The 17,730-nt window shown below is 42.6% G+C and overlaps 1 protein-coding gene across 3 annotated transcripts in view; it reads right to left on the bottom strand.

The window, feature by feature from the left end:
• Nucleotides 1-13,504: 13,504 nt before the first annotated feature.
• Arhgap28 (Rho GTPase activating protein 28) overlaps nt 13,505-17,730 on the bottom strand; it is a 191,378-nt gene continuing 187,152 nt past the window's right edge. For all 3 annotated transcript variants that reach the window (XM_046467442.2, XM_046467443.2, XM_046467444.2), the window contains one exon: nt 13,505-16,937. In XM_046467442.2, coding sequence (XP_046323398.1) covers nt 16,843-16,937 — 95 coding nt within the window. In that variant the 3' untranslated portion in view covers nt 13,505-16,842. The remainder of the gene's footprint in view (nt 16,938-17,730) is intronic.

Genomic DNA, 17,730 nt, shown 5'->3' with positions numbered 1-17,730 from the left:
TTAGACAACTGTATCCTCAGTTCGAGCAGGTGGTTAGCAAGGACGAGAGTCTACTTCAAAGTCTTGGTCACCAAGACCACCATATCCTGGGTTGAGTACATTGTGTAGGGTACAAAGTACAGAAAATAATATAAGAAATCAGCTTTCATTTCAGTTTCTCAGAAACTGCTCTTGTAAACTTTTTTTATATAGAAGATAGCAATATAGATAAGACATTGCTTTATAATGTCTTATCTTACTTATCGAAATCTTATATATATAATCTATATATATATGTATTTACTAATCTATAACCTATAACTTATACTCTTATTGATTGTGTTTCTCAGTTCACTCCTCAACATTACCAACTTAGGGAGCTCCTGTCTCAAAATAAAAAATAAAAAAGGCTGGGGCTGCTGCTCAGTTGTAAAACACCCCTGGGTTTCATTCCCAGATACCCTCACCCGCCACATAAAATGGAACAGGGCAGGAACCTGCACCATGGGATGCCAATTTCCATTACCCTTCAAACCTATCAATTGGATCCATCAAAACAGAAAAAGGATGGGTGCATCAGCTTGGTTATCACCCAGGGGCTGTTCTGTGAGCCCAAAGTCAGGACCCATATTCCTGGGGGATTGCTATATCCCTATACCAAAAAGCTATATTTATATGGGGTGCCCCAGGCAGAGACTCAAAAAGAGGTGGTTGATCCACAAACAACCACTGAAGCACTAATAAAGACAAGGAGGCCCTTTGAGCTGTTAAAGGACAGATCCAGACCCACAGGGCTAGCACCCATGTTTAGGACAACTAGTGAGGATGGTGTCCACACCTGAAAGAAACCTGAGAAATGTGCCACACCTCCCTTGCCACACCCAGCCAGACTGAGGTCCTGCTCCCAGTCTAGAACCAGGCTGCAGGTGTCTGGTTCTAGATTTTAGAGGCCCCTCACCCTCCAGCCCTACCCTTTAGGTAGGGGGGCAATCTGAAGAACCTCTGTCCCCTATGTCTTCTGAATTCCAACAATAACATGACTTTACAACAGCCATGACAACACACTGCAGCCACCCCTCAGCGCAGCTCAGACTGCCTTAACTGCTTGATCTGAAACAGAATTAAAACCCTCAGCTGCCTCTGGTGACAACAGCAAAATGAAGGTATCTGAAAGGAAAGTGAGAAAGCAATGAAAGGAAAGTGACCACAACACTCGGAGCGACCAAGAGATCTTTATTACAGCAGTGAGAAAGAGGAGAAAAGAGAGGGGGGAGCCCAGCAGGAGAAGGTGTTTATAGCCTTTTGCTGCGCTGCCTAAATCTAACAGGGTCTCTGGGTTTGCAAGCTGCCTTGTTGGCATAAGGGGGGTTAAGTGTTCAGCCTTGAACGGTGGAGTTGAGTGTTCAGCCTTGTGGGGGGGGGGTGGGTTTGAACATTAGGACTTGAGGCAAACAGGCGATAAAGAACCAGACAGAGGGGGGTTTGAGTGCCCGGGTTATCCTGCAGCTAACATTAGCTCAGCCTGCCCTGCACCTAACATTCCTCCCTTTTTGTTTTTCTAAGTGATGTGGGGGAGGCGTGGGACCTGCCTGGGAGAGTGGAGGAATGTTCTGGGACAGGCCTGGGAACACCAGGGCAGCTAGAAATAACACCCAGTGGCTATAGACAGTTATCTCAGCAGGGGTCAAGTCCACAAAAGTTCCTTGAAGCCATAAGTCATCAATGGCATCAAACCATTCCTGAGCGGAGGAGATCCTTGGTATCAGCCACTGGTCCTGTCGTAGGGACTCTAGGAAGTATTGAAAGCGTTGTCTCCACATGGCGTCACCAGCACCTGAAGAGGATCAGAGCGAGTAAAAACAGAATGAGGATTAAAGCAAAGGTCAGTTGGGGCAGGAGTTCCACACTGGGGGGACTAACAGGGAAGAGGCCAAGGGCCATGAGGAGGTTTAAAAGGGCATAAAGTTTCAAAAATCGGGGATGACAGGCTAAGAGGTCTCTGGGTGCATTGTCTCTCATTGTCCGATGGCCGTTGTTTTGAGCTCGTGGGTTTTGGAGAACCACCTGAGCCAGCAAGGTGACCTGTCTCTGGAGGGAGGAGAGTGACTCCACCTTAGCATCTAGAGCCGCTTGAAGCTTTTTGAGAAGGTCATCTTTAGTCCAGATAGAGCGCCCTATAGCTCCTCCTGGTACTCCAGCCACTGCTACAGTTACAGCTATGGAGATTCCTATCAAAATAGGCAGAAAGGCTGCACGCTTACTGCGTGGGGAATTAGGGTGAGGGAGTAAGAGTTCAAACTCTGCGGTGGTATATAAAGTAAGTTGGGGGGTTACTTGGACAATGAAATAGGGAGCAGTTACATTGTCAGAGATGGAGGTCATTAAGGTGCCTTTACACCAAAGAAGGTCAGTCTCCAGGGTTTGTGTATTTGTTTGTAGAAGCAATGGTGTAACGTGAGCATCTGTCGTGTTGGGTGTGTGATGAAGGGCTAATGCAGAGCCATCAGGGCAAGGGAGAGGAACTGGTGTTACTGGGTGTGGGTTCCCACAAAGGGACATTTGAGGCAGGTTGCATTTTAGTGCCGGTGGAGGAGAGATCATATGAGAAGTTGAGGGGGAGTGCGGCCAGGAGGGGCCTTTCCAGGGAGGCACAAAGAAAACAGTTTTGGGGATTTAGGGTGGGGACTATCGTGTTTAGAAATGTCAGTTTGTCTTGGATGATTTTGATGCAAGTATGCATCTGAGAACCGGGTTTGGAGGGGTCTGAGGAGGAGGGACCTTGGAGTTCCTCTATCTGCCTAGTTAGGACCTTTTCAGAGTGCTATATCTGAGGTTAAGATTGTTGACCTGGATGGGGCCTGTGCTACTATGCTTCTCCCTATCCATAAATATCCAGAGGGTTTGGTCTGGTAGTTAGCCCAAAAGGCAGCGCCTGTGACTCCTGAGGCCCATCGTGGGTGGGCCGGATCATAGATTTTTAGTGCAAATGGTATTTTCACCATCTGCCCTGTGCTCTAGCCTCTTGCCAAGTCTCCTTAGGTACTATATGGAGCATACTGGTATCCTGTCATAGTGATGGATTTTACATGACCAGTAAGGACAGCCTTTATAAGTGTCTGGCCACCATTTGCAGTAATCTTGGTTCTGATCAAATAGAAAGCAGAGATGGGTCCTATTGAGGCCATTTTGTAGAACTGAGAATTTGCAAGATAAATGATAATGGGGGCAGTTGAGTTGAGGAGCATATCATAAGTGGCAATTTGTTCAGTTTTTGATATGAATCCATCCTTCCATTGATCAACTACTGTGACTCTCCATATGTAGGATCCGAAGGAAATATGGAAAAAGGAGGTATAGGCTAAGAGGAGGTGAGGGAGGTGGACCCGGATCTGGAAGTTATTCATCGCTTTGGGGGGACCTGGTGAAACAGAGTTTCAGTGGGTTGATGGGAGAAAGGCTGCAGGCATATGCTGGTGAAGAAAAAGAAGAACAGGTGTCCGCAGACTCAGGTTCAGGAACTGATGCAGGTTTTAACCTGGAAACGTGAATCCAGAGGGTTAGCTTTGTTGGAGACTCCTGAAGCCTCGTGGCAGTGGGGGTACATAGGGTAACTTGTAGGGGGCCTTCCCATTTTGGTGACAAGGGAGAACCTTGGTGTTGTGGGGGAGAGAAAAATACCCAGGCTCTTGGCATCAGGGGAAAAGAAGCATGGGACCTCTGTGGGTAAAAGAGAGAAGAGGGAAAGAGAGACTTTCTGGTAGAGTCCATGGAGAAGCTATGACACCAGAGGGAAGGGCAGGATGGCCATACATGACCTCAAATGGGGTGAGAAGGGTGGGTTTCCTTGGTAATACTCTGAGTCGAAATAAAGCAAGGGGAAGGAGTTTGGTCCAATCTAGGTGAATCTCAAGGGTAAGTTTGGTTAAAATTTCTTTTATTGTTCAGTTGGTACGCTCCACCTTTCCAGATGATTGTGGGTGATAAGGAATGTGTAGGTGCCATGGGATGTTAAGGGCTTTAGTAATATGCTGTGTAATCTGAGAAATTAATTCGGGTCTGTTGTCAGACTGAAAAGAGGTGGGTATTCCAAATCTGGGTATAATCTCAGAGACAAGGATAGAGGCGACTGTGGTAGCCACTTGTTGGCAGTGGGGAAGGCTTCAACCCATCCTGAGAAAGTATCTACTAGAATTAGTAGGTATGTAAGTTTGCAGACTGCTGGCATGTTGGTAACATCTAGCTGCCAGTCGGCTGCTGGAATGTGGCCCCGTGCTTGATGTGTGGGGAAGGTTCCAGGTTTCAAAGGAGTTTGAGGATTTGTTCTTTTACAGATGGAGCAGTTAGAAGTTAGCTGTTGCAGAAAGTGAATATCCTGGGGCTGAGTGTGAGAAACGAGCTTGTAAAAGCTCTGAGGCTTTGGGAGTTAGTGTGAAAGATGGAATAGAGGTATGAGAGCAAGGATCGGGCTGACACTGGGGATTTGGGTTGTGGGATAACAGGTGCTAGGGTACAATATGGGGCAAGGGCTGCTAGTCGGGCTTCCAGATCATCCCTTGAATTGACTCTTGTGACAGGTGAAGAGTCATGTTGGTGTGAGCGACAGTGTGTGATTCTGATTTCAGTGGGAAGGAGTGAAGCTCTAAGGAGATCAGTGATGAGCTTAGCATTGGTGATTATGGAGTCCCCAGTTGTAAGGAGTCCTCTCTCTTTCCATATGGCAGAATGAGAAAGGATTATGTGATAGACATATTTAGAGTCTATGGATAAATTTAGGGAATGGTCAGCTGTCAGGTGGAATGCCCTAGAGACAGCTATTAATTCAGCTTGCTGGTTGGTGGTATGCGGAGGCAGGGATTGTGCCTCCATTGTAGAAAATTTTGTGCCAAGTGGGTCAGTCAGGGAGATACTAGCATGATCCTGGTTGGTGATGGCCATCTAGTGTGAAGGTGCTGCCATCACCAAACCAGGTGTAAGTGGCATCAGGCAAAGGCCCTTCATGGATATGAGTGGGGCAGGGCATACGGTTTCCAAGGCAGTGGTGGGAGGAAGGTGCTTTAGTCTTGGGAAGAAGAGTGGCTAGGTTTAAGGCTGAGCAGGCCTTAAAGGAAATGGAGGGATCGTGGAGGAATGAGACCAGAGGGGAAAGGATGCGGCAAGGGGGAAGGGTCTGTAAGCCTTTGTAAGTGAGAAGATCCTCTAGAGTGTGAGGGGAAATGATAATAGTTTGTGCTCCAAAAGTCAGTTTTTTTGTTTCCTGTAGTAAAATGTGTGCTGCATCTGGAGCACGCAGGCATGGAGCCTGCCCCCTAACAGTCAGATCCAGCTGTTTGGATCCTAAGCAACAGGAGGGAGGGTGGGCCCTTTATTCTGACCTAATGCTCCAAGGGCTAAGCCTGTTTTTTCATGAACATAAAGAATAAAGGTTTGTTGGAAGTCCTGGAGATGTAGGGCTGGTGCTTCAAGGAGGGCTTGTTGTATGGAGAGAAAATGAGATTTAGGTGATGAGTGAAGGGCTCTTGTTTGGCCCCCTTGGCCATTTCATAAAATAGTTTGGCCAGGAGTGAGAAGTTGGGAATCAAGTCCTAAAATATCCTGCTAGACTCAGGAAGGATAGGATTTCCTCTTTAGTTTTTGGGATGGGGTAGTCATGAATTAGGGCCTTTCGATCTAGAGTGATTGCCTTGGAATCTTGGGAGAGTTGGACTCCAAGGTAGGAGATCTGGGGTTGTGATAATTGTACCTTTTGGGGAGACACTCAGTAACCCTTGTCAGCCAGAAAGTTAAGAAGTGTGTTGGTATCAGTCTTGGAAATATTGAGGGAGGGACTGCAGAGGAGTAAGTCATCTACATATTGGAGGAGAGTTGAAAGAGAGAGGTTGAGGCCCTTTAGATCAGCAGATAATGGCCGACCAAAGATGTGTGGGCTGTCTCTAAAGCCTTGAGGGAGAACAGTCCACGTTAATTGCTGAGATTGTTGAGTATCTGGATCTGTCCAGTTAAAGGCAAAGAGGTCTTGGGAAATTGGGGCCAAAGGAATGGTGAAAAAGGCATCCTTTAAGTCTATAACAGAAAAATAGGAAGTTGAGCCTGGAATAAGGGACAGGAGAGTATATGGGTTTGGAACTAGTGGGTGGATGGGTTTGACTGCCTCCATCACGAGATGAAGATCCTGGACCAAGCACTAAGTCCCATTGGGTTTCTTGACTGCAAGAATGGGAATGTTATATGGTGAATGTGTGGGTCTAAGAAAACCCTTTTGGAAGGCTAGAAATGATGGGTTGTAGTCCCTTTTTGACTGGACATTGGTAGGGGACATTGAGGCTTGTTTGGAATGTGCTGGATGTTTTTTAAGTGGATCTCAACTGGGGAGCATGGAGCCAAGGATGGAGTCTTGGTGTCCCAGACAAATGGGTTTACTTGATCTTGTGGAAGTGGAAGGTAATGGTTTGATGTAGCCTGTAGGGCAGCCATGGCTATAATTGAGGGGAGGGAGGATGATGAAGACAGTGGAAAGGGAATCATGGCTTAAACTTAGAAAGAATATCTCTGCCCAAAAGGGGGATGGGGCATTGGGGCATCACCAGGAAGGAGTGTGAGAATGGGTGGCCTGAAAGTAAGCAGGGTAGGGATGGGATGGTTCTGGGATATATTGTTTGTCCACCTACTCCAACAATAGGGGACTGAGAGGGAAGTAAGGATCTCCAAAACTCCTGTAAGACCGAGAATGTTGCTCCGGTGTCTATTTAAAAAGGATTTTGTGACCATCAACGGTCATTTGGACCCTGGGTTCCAGCATGGTGATCGGACTTGTTGGGACAGGAGTCTTGAGGCCCCATCAATCATCGATAGCCAGTCCCACGAGGTTATGGGGGCTCGGGCCTGGCCGTGCACCCTTTCAGGTACTGGGACAGTCTGAAGCCCAGTGGCCCATCATGGAACATTTTGGGCAGGGTCTGGTAGGTGGCCTTGGATTGGGGAAGCCCTGCTCCAATGTCCTTCTTGTCCACACTTAAAGCAGGCCCCAGGAGGTTCTGACCTCGGGGGATGGTCTCACGACATAGGAGATGAGTTTTGGGGGCCCACGGAGGGCCTGAGCCAGCATTTGGCACTTTAGGCGTTTAGCCTTTTCATCTCGGTTATGATAGACCTTGAAAGCAGTAGCAAGAATCTAGTTCTGGGGAGAGAGGGGGCCACGTTCTAATTTTTTAAGTTTGATCTGAATGTCAGGAAAACTTTGGGCAAAGAAATAAGTCATCAATAACTGTCGGCCGTCAGGGGTTTCTGGGTCCAAATTAGTGTACTGCAGGAGAGCCTTAGTTAGGCAGTCCAGAAAGGCTGATAGGTTCTCATGTTTATCTTGGATAATTTCCTGAAGTTTTTCAAAACTGACTGCTTTCTGGGATGCTCTTTTTAGGCCTGATAGAATACAAGTGGTGAAATGATCTCGGTTTGTGATGCCGTTGCTGGTGTTGTAATCCCGGGGGGATCTTGGTCTGGGACTGCTTGGGGCCCAATGAGATGTGCCGGATTGGTCTGATGGATCTCATCTGCATGAGTGTAAGCCTGTTCCCAAACCTGTCTCCACTCCTTAGGAAGTAAAGTATTGGAGAGGATCATATAGACATCATGGAAGGTGAGGCTGTAGGCTTGTGTTAAATATTGGAATTCTTTGGCATATAGGACTGGGTTGGTAGTATATAAGCCTAGTTGTTTTTCAATTTGGGAAAGGTCAGCCATAGAGAAGGGGACATATACTCTGACAATACCTTCAGTACCTGCTACCTCATGCAAGGGGGCAATGATCTGAGGAAGGGTGGTGGTTTGGGTTTTTGATCTAGTAATTGGAAGGGAGAAAGCAGGTTGTTGAGGCAGGAGTGACGGTGGAGGGGCTGGGGCAGAGGGTGAGGGTGAGGACCTATTCGAAGGAGGCTACAGGGTGGGGGTTCATCAGCAGGGTCAAAAACACTGGATGAGTCCCGAGGAGGAGAAGGTTGGGGATCTGTGGTTGGGGCGGGGGGTTGGTTTGTAAGCTAAAAGAATTTGTGAGGTTTGCAAGAGGTGCAGAGAGCAGGATTGGATCAGAGTAAGAAGAAAGCTTGAACATAAGAGATTTCTACCCATTTTTTCGAACCCTCACAGTAGTTGTAAAGATCCCTTAGAATAGAGGGATCTAAAGACCCAAATGGGGGCCATTTGCTTTGGTTGTCTAGGGGATAAGTGGGCCAAGCCTAGGTGCTATATTTGATCAGTTTTGGGAGTTTGATATCTGGTGCCAAGGAGACGGTCTTGAAGTTGTCTAAAAGGCATTGTAAGGGAGAGTCTACCAGTAGAAAGGACACATTACCCATGTAGTATAAGGGAGAGGGAAGGAACTGATTTATTGGCAAAAGGGGCGTCCCCACTAGAGCCAAAAATCAGACAGTGCCTAGTGGCAGGTTTGAGCTGCAGAGATTGGTCGTTACAGAATCCTGACAGACGAGGCTCCCGTCCTGGATGGGGCCAGAGCCATGGGAGACCTTGGCCAAGGCTTTTTGGGACCCCTCTTGGAGGGGCTGGAGTCTCCCAGGGCAGGAGAGAGGAGGGAGGAAGGGGGGAGGAAGGGGAGAGGAAGCGTATCTCTAGCGGCCGAGTCTTAAGGTGAGAGGACTTTATGAGGGCCACCGAGACCATGAAGGTCTGGGTGGGGTGTGATCTTTGGTTCCCGTTATGTGTCCCCTAAGGTTACACAGTCCTTTGAGAGTGCCCTATAAAGTCTATGCTGGGGAAGGGGAAGGGAAATAATTTTGAACCCAAGAGTCAAATCTGCCAGAGGAGGGAGTCCCTGAGGACCACCGTGGCCTTGAAAGCTGTGGTGGGGTGCTTTCCTCCCCACAGGTGGGCAGAGAGGTTTGCCGGACAATCAACGGTCAAATCCTCCTGACACCACCATTGGGTTTAGGACTCCAGGAAGGGGAAACTCACCAATCGAAGGCCGTGGTGGATGGAGTTCTGGCAGTTGAGAAAATGGGTTCAGGTTGTCCAGTGAGTGGCACTTCCGAAGGGAAAGGGACCCAAAAGTGGGTTTTCACCCACTTCCTGGGTTTTGGCACCAGATGAAAGCAAAGTGACGACACTCGGAGCGACCAAGAGATCTTAACTGAAGCAGCGAGAAAGAGGAGAAAAGAGAGAGAGGGAGCCTGGCAGGAGGAGGTTTTTATAGCCTTTCTGCTGCGCTGCCTAAATCTAACAGGGTCTCTGGGTTTGCAAGCTGCCTTGTTGGCATCTGGGGGGTTAAGTGTTCAGCCTTGAGCGGGAGGTTGACTGTTCAGCCTTGAGCAGGGGGGTGAAGCGTTCAGCCTTGAGCAGGGGGGGTTGAGCATTCGGACTTGAGGCAAACAGGCGATAAAGAACCAGACAGAGGGGGGTTTGAGTGCCCAGGTTATCCTGCAGCTAACATTCATCAACCTGCCCTGCACCTAACAAGCAAGAGATGGGGGAGCGAGAAATGAAGGACAGAGACCAGGCAGAGATCCACACGAAAGTTTATTTGTCGAAGTTGACAAACTGTATCTCTCTATAGGAGAGAGAGGCTTGAGATGCTCTGGTGTTGAGCTTTTGGGGAGTGGGGGTTTGGAGTTGTAGCTGTGGTACTACGGGATGGGCTTGGGTGCTTGCATCAGAGCTAGGCGGGTGGGAATAGCATGGCATTAGCTCTTAGGGTTATGGGACCATGGGGTAGGTCACTAATGGGGGTGGGGGGAGTTCAGGGAAAGGAAGTACAGGGAAGTGAAACTTATAAGATGGCCACTCGAATGTTAAATCAATACCCTAAAGTATCTATAATTAAAGATGGAGCTACTGAGGAGGCAGAAGGTGATGGTCTCAATAGCTAGGCACAATGGCACTCGCCTAAAATCCCAGTGACTTTGGAGCCAGAGGATCACAAATTCAAAGCCAGCCTCAGCAGCCTGGTTAGGTCCTAAGCAACTTGGCAAGATCCTAATTCAAAAAATTAAAAGGGCTGGGGATGTAGCTCACTGGTAGAATGCCCCTGGGTTCAATCCACAGTAGCAAAAAAAAAAAAAAAAAAAACAAGTGACAGTCTAAATGTTTAAAAGTGCTCTCATTCACATGTAGAATCTAAAATGGTTGGTCTCTCAGGATTCGAGAACAGAATTGTGGTCCTAGAGGGTGGGAGGGAGGCTGGTCCACTTACTAAGTTACAGGTACACAGGAAGAGTAAGTTCTGGTGTTCTGTTTATTTCTAAGATATTGGTTGTGGAACTGGTGCCCTCTAAAGCAAAGAGGGTATGTGAGAGTGACAATAGCTAACAATGATGTGTATTTCAAAATATATGAAAAAGAGGATTTTGAATATTTTCACTGCAAAGAAACGATGTTTATAGTGATGACTATGCTAATTGCCCTGATTAGATCATTACACAGTGTAAACATGTATTGAAACATTATACCGCATCTCATAAATATGTATGATTTTTATGTACCAAGCAAGAATAAAACTTTAAAAAGCTTCAAGTCAAAAGAATCTGGCCATGTCTCTGTTTGCATTACCTCTTAGAACTCGATCACATGGTAATTATTTCTAAGATGTTGGTTGTGCAACTGGTGCCCTCTAAAGCAAAGCATTGAAAGAATTATGAAACCCGAAAAATAGCATCCACAATCTTGTTAAGCCTCAGATTTTAAATTTGTGAATTCACTATTAATAATGATATGGTCTTATTGATTTGGGGACTTCTTTATGAAAATTGTTATGTGATTGAATTGGTGCTCTGTGTGGTATGGAGTAAGACAAAGAAAAGCCCCTGATATCTAAGGTCATCAGTTATGCCCGAGGACAGGCCTGCAGCTCCACAGTGCTAAAAAATAATGTTACAAGATGGAAGGGCAATCATTTAAATGAATTATCCTTAGGTACAAGTTCATATATGAGAGTGCACATATGTTTGTTACCTAAGAAAGTTGCAAAATAAATTGCAGACACCTGTAAGATTTATTAAAAATCTCAGCATGCATACTATTCATTGCCTGAAGTTCAATATTTTTGTATTATTTGCAGATTTTTTTCTTCAGAGGTGACATTTACACATAAGGAAATGTATAAATCTTAATTAAACACTCACTGAGTTTTGATAAAAGCATACATCTAAAATCCTACTAAAATATTGAACAATACTGTTCTATGAAAATATAACGTGAGCTACAAATATAATGTTAAATCTTCTAGTAGCCAAGTAAAGGGAAACTGATGAATTTTATTAACTAATATATTAGCTAAGCAAAAAAAAAAAAATATTAGCATTCAACATGTAGCCGATAGTAAAATGTTTTAATGAGACATTTTACATTTTTTCTTCTCCATGAAGGCTTCAAAACCTGGTGTGTATTTAACACTTAGAACTCATCTGCTTTCAGGCTGGTCACGTTTCAAATGCTCAGGAGGACTTGGGGCTGGCGGTCCAGTGTTGGACAGGGCAGATGTAGAATGTTGCCATTCCCTAGGGAGGGCCCTCATGCCCATTTCGGTCATTCCCCATTCCCACTGTATGCAGAGAGATTTTCATGACTCCCCCCAACCATGGTTCAGTTCTGCTTGTCCCAGCATTTCATATAAATGGAACGATACTGTACAGAGGTAGTCTTTTTGGCCTGGCTTCTTTCACTCTGCATTCTATTTCTGAAATCTGAATTTCATGTTCTTGTCTCTATCCATTTATTCTTTTTTTAATGTTAATGATTTTTTTAAATTGACATATAGTAATGGCTCATATTTATAGGGTACTGTGTGATCATTCAGTATTGGCCTATCTCATGCTATGCTGCTATTGACAATGTCTAAGAGCTCAGCTTCTTCGATGCTTGTCATGATTGGGCTTTTTAATTTGAACTCTTTTGATGAGCCTATACATTGGCATCACACGTTTCAGCATGCATTGTCCTAGTGACTCAATATATTGCATACCATTTCACATGGTTGTTGTATCTCTTTTAAGAAGGGTCTGTTCCTAAGCGTTACACTCATTTTTTTGAAAATTGGGCTGTTTGCCTTTTTATTAATGAGTTCTTTACATGTCCTAGATCCCAGCTCTTGGTTAAACATGCTTTACAAATATACTTTTCCCAAGCTGTGGTTTGCTTATTGATTTCTTCATGCTCTTTTTTGGATAACAGTGGTTTTAAATTTTGTTGAAGTCTCACTTATTAATCTTGTACATGTGTTGCATTTTGTTCCTAAGAAATCTTTGCCTACTTCTAGCTTCAAAGCTACCATAATTTTTTTTTTTTAAATGAAAGTCTCGTGAATTTGGATTCTATGACTCATTCTGGATGAATTTTTGTGTGTTATGGGAAGGGGTCCACTCCTGTCCTTTCTGTGTTCCTGCCTGCCTGCCTCTTTCTGTATGGCTATCCATCCAGTTGTTCCAGGACTATCTGTTGAAGTTTGTTTTCCTACTGGGTTGCTGTGTTGAAAATCAAATGGACGCCTATATCTGTGTGATTCTGTTTCACTGATGATCTCATGGCTATTTATTCTGAATCACAGTGTTTTAATAGCTATAATTTCGTAGTAAACCTTAAAATAATTCATTCTAAGAATGTGGCTCCTTTTTGGTAAGATTAGATATTCTAGATCCTTTGTATCTTTATATATATTTCATAATTAGTTTGTCAATTTCTACCAATAAAAACCTACTTGATGATTAGGATTGTATTGAATCAATAGATCTGCTTGTAGGGAATTAATATCCTGCCAATTCTTTTTCATCCAGAAACATGATAAAATTTATATATTTGTTTACCTATATCTTATACTCCTAGAGAAACATTTGCACTGTTTAGCATATATGTTTTGCAAATACTCTGTTAAATATAGTTGTAGATATTTTACAAGTTTTGATACTGTAGTAAATGGAAGTTTAAAAACGTATTTCCCAATTGATTTTTGCTAACATAAAAGCAAACTGATTTTTATACAGTGATCATATGTGCCATGATCTTGATACATTATCTCATTAATATGAATAGTTGAAGATGCCTGAGGGTTTTCTATACAAATAATACTACAATTAATCATACCATTTAAAAATATAGACCATTTTATAGTTTTCATATCTTTATGCCTTATATTTCTTTGTTTTGCTTCTTGGACAGGATATATGATAATAAACTGATGAATTAAAATTCACAAATTGGTTTTAAATTTTGTCAAAAATATTTTCTGTATTTATGGAAAAGATTGTGTATGCATGTATGTGTATAAATCATGTGTCTACAAATCATTATATTTAAATCATTCGTTAAAAACCTGCATAGACAAAGCACTAATGAACAAATTTAGGAAACGGTTGCTTATTCAATTTACCTTTAACCCACCACCATTCCCATGATGCCAAGCAGCTTTTGCACAAGATCATCTTGTTCCTGAGAGAGATGGGCTCAGACACAAAACTTCTGACTTTAAACTCCTGTTCTTTCAGTGGCCCCTGTGTCCTCAGACTAGTCAAACAAAGATTTTTTGTGAGAATATTTTTGGTTTTTTTTCTTTATTTTTAGGGGTTAAAATGCAACATACTCATGCTACACGACAATGAAAACTGAAGAGACAAGAGTCAATATGAACTTTTGAGATGGGAAGAAACATACATTGGCATTTTCCAGCAACATAAGATTTCTCAATTTACACAATTTGAGAAAATAGTTGGAAAGTCCCTGAAAGAAAATATGTTATTTTTAAAATTAGGTATGTATATATAAAACTGTTAAAATCCTTGAAAGGAATGCTTTAAACCCAAGTTATTTTATTTTTTAGTGTGACATATTTATGGAAAACAGTTGAAAAAAATGTCTGTCAGGGGACTCTTTAATCTCATAATATATTGACTATTTAGGCAAGTAATATCTATGTGAAAAAATGAAGGGACATCTTATTCTCATGTTACTTTTCAGCCAAATGAATTATGCGGACAACAGTTGTAAATGTCTGAAAGAAAAGATGGACATTCCTGCTTCTGAAAACCTGCATTTCCACCTGATTAGAAACACAAGATAATCAGTGAGGGACCATGGATGATCTCAGAGTATACCACAGGTCACAGTTACAGAGTAGTTGGTTTTAAACTTTGCTAAAAATATTTTACATCATTAAATGCATATTAATAAATGCACATTTAAAGCTAACTGAAGTGACTTAAATAATATGACTAAGACAGTTTGTAACAAAAATTGTTAAAGTCTATTAGTTTTTTCCCCAAGAAAAGCAAGTGAGGTAGTTTATACTGTATATACATCGTAAAGAACTGACATTCCAGTTTGTTCAAAGATCATGTTCCCAAGTGAGCTTTTACAGAATGAAGGAAACAATGAGCCAGATCTAAGAATAAGTGCTCCTAAACATTAACTTCCTGTAATTACTTTCCTGGACGATATTATTTTCCTTACTGTGTACCAAGAACATTTGGGATGGGGTGAGGGTCAGAACGGTATTTACAAGCCAGTCATCTGACTTTCCTTTGGTTTTGACTATTCTTTTTTACACACTGTTTACTGAACTTTTCTAAAAACAACTTTTGCTAAGGCAAAAGATTTTTCAATACTTAAGATGATAGGCATTTTTGAATTTAAGGATGGTTATAAGTTGGGATAAATCTGAACACATTTAGAATCTTTGTGTGAGACCTAATGTACTTTCAGTCAAAAGACATGAAAACTTCAAAATAAGACATTAAATGAATAGATCTGTGAATTCTCTATATAAACACAACAGAATTTAACTGTTCTAATGAGAGGAAATACAATGAAAAAGATCAGTTTTCAGGTATATAGATGTGTAGGGAAGCTACTGGAAGTTTCTTCCATGTGTGGGCATAAATTACTTCTATCTGATGTCTTGGGATTTGGCAATTACCTAAGGTGAAACGTTTACTTTTGTTATTTGAATTGCAAAAATGATAAAATTATTTTTCCAGACTCTGGAAATTCGTTATGTAAACTCACATACCATTAGCCATACATTGAAAACTTTGAAATGTAGGAATGAATAGAAACCACATATACGGTTTAGTTTCTAATGGTTTTCAGATAAAGAAAATAAAAATTAAAGTCAAATGAATGGATCATTGTTTCTCCTATAAAAGCATAACAAAATTCTGCAGGTTAGAAATGCAATTATCTACACGCTGAGTATAAATAATGTTTTTTGTAGACGTCAAGGCATAATGTAGCATATAAAAGATTTCTTCCATATATGCACTTTGAATGTTACAACATTATGTTTGAGACTTGATAAATAAATAACAAACGTTTTTCTGTATTTGTGATTCAGCTTTGAATCATGAGAATGTGGCTTGGGCCTTAAATCTTATTTAATCTGATACAAATCCATCAAAACCTCAATCTGAATTCTGAGTTAGAGTATGTGTCTGGGATAAATGAGAACTCTGTCCCCATTTCAGGCTTATCCCTAAGAGGACCCTATCTGCAATCTCAAGATGAAAGGCAGCACTATCCAATCCCTCAGCACATTTCAGATTTGTTCTAAATTAGAAACACGAGGACTGTGTGTTCTGGCCAATCTCGAGTCTGGAAAATAGCTCTGTGAGATCTTGATAGCGGGGGAGTTCTCAGCGCACCATCTGATCATCCGATTCTATGGCCCTATGCTAACCCACAGTGCTTAGCCATGTCTATGATTAATAAATAAAAGCAAAGTCTTTTGCAGCTTATAAAACTGGATCTAATAGTATTTTTCAGCACTCTTGGATAAAGGCAGGTCTGTGTTTTTAGGTTGTTTGATCAAAAAAGGAAATTGTTGCCTGGCATATGAGAGGATTTCATTGAGCACCATAACCATGATGAGAAAAGACTCTGTGCCTGCTGACAAAAACAAAGGCTTTTGTTTTATGCTCTTGCAGAGCAGAAGATACTCTTTGTCAAGTTGAGCTTTACAATGGGGATCTGTGCTCATAAGACAATAAACTACAAAATATTTATTTTGGAGCCAGGTGCAGTGGCACACTCCTATAATCTCAGTTATTCAGGAGGCTGAGGCAGGAGGATGGCAAGTTAGAGGCCAGCCTAGTCAACTGAGCAGAACCCTGTCTTAGGATAAAATTTAAAAAAGGGGGTGGGGGTATAGCTCAGTTGTAGAGCAAATACCTAACATGTGAGGTCCTGAGTTCAAGCCCCAGTACCAGAAATAAAAAGACAAAAAAATACCAATTTTCAATATTCAGTAACAGAGAATTGTTCATTTGCACCAGGAAGTTAAGGGTTATCAGGTAGCATGGCACAACATATTTAACACCACAGTTTTCTTTAGACCAAAGGTCCTCCTCCCCCAATTCAGAGACAAGTCAGAGCATTGATAAAATGTGTCACTTTATAAACCGATTCTCTTTGGAAAGTAGATCTAGATTATTTTGTAGGGCAGAAAGTAAGGCTATTTCTGGCATTCTCGCTTAAAAGAGGTCAATATATGTATAAACACAAATATAAAAAAGGGTCTTTTTCACTTCTTATGCTTGGTAGCATTGGCTACATCAAGAAGTGTTGCTGATCCCCAGGTACAGGACCAAGTTCATTTCTGCTGCAAAGTTGAATACTAGAAATGATTAGAGTTCTGTATTCTCCATTGACCTTTCTTCTGGAAGCATCACATCTGCTTTCCTTTTATCAAGGAAACGTGATGAAGGTCAGCTTAAGTGGTGAACCAGCTCCTCTTCCATAGTTCAAGCGGACAAAGCTGGAGATACCACTCCTTGAGAAACACAACAGGGTTATGGGAACAAACATGTCAAGGCAATCTTATTTTCCCCCACAAAATGTAGGATCTTCTTGGCATAGAACACAGAATAGCAGCCATCTTCAAAGACTCGCTTGGGGCTTAATCACCCATTCTGCATGAGGATTTACATGATATACATCCAAAATATATGCATCTGGATCCAAGCAATGCTGTCCTAAAGATAAAGAGAAAGTCAAAGAATGTTTTCAAGAGGGCAACTTCTATCTGTGTACACGCATGCACATTCATATGTGAGTAAGGTTCAAATCAGGCCAATAGTTCTCAGCCCGAAGTGTATATATTTCGAAGTTTCATAGCAATGCTTCCCTCCTCTTCCCTCCTTCCCTCCATTTCTAAGACTGAAATAATTCAAAAGGATCTCATATAGATTGTGGAGAAACAGACATACCCTCCAGAGGCACACTTTCTCTAGCTTCAACATGCACATTAGAAAAACCAGGCAAGAACTCCTTTCAGGTATAAGCTGACCATTTATATGCTAATATATATCCTCTAATGCTTTTACGGACAGTAACTTGAGAAGGGCAGAGAAGATTCAAGGCAAGCTTATTTTAGGAACTGGACATTTTGTTGCTTTGTGGAAGTCATGCCCAAAAGCAAGAGAGGAGTGGAGTGCCGGGCACTATTCTAAGGCTGGGGCAGTGCACTGGATGTTCACAAACACTTGCCCTTGGGTGCTTATGTAGCAGATAAACATGTAAAATATAAAGTCAATCCAGTGGTGATAAGAATATTAGAGGAAAACAAAGCAAGGCAGGCACAGGGAGAGGGTACAGGAGCCAGGAAGACCTCACTAGAAGAGTCACCAGCCTAGACACGGAAGAAGCGAGAGGGAGAGGAGGATGTCTGAAATGGGGCATCCTGGGTAAAGCCACAGCAAGGACAGAGTGCCAGGCAAAGTGAGCCTGGTGACTCAAGTTTGGGGGCCAAGGAAACACCTGGTCAGA

The sequence above is a fragment of the Marmota monax genome, unplaced genomic scaffold (genome assembly GCF_021218885.2).
Source record: "Marmota monax isolate L192 unplaced genomic scaffold, Marmota_monax_Labrador192_F-V1.1 WCK01_AAM20220418_F8-fsc00103, whole genome shotgun sequence".
In the NCBI taxonomy this organism is placed as follows: domain Eukaryota; kingdom Metazoa; phylum Chordata; class Mammalia; order Rodentia; family Sciuridae; genus Marmota; species Marmota monax.
Note: the sequence above shows the minus strand (reverse complement) of the source record. Positions and strands in the feature narration are given on the sequence as shown.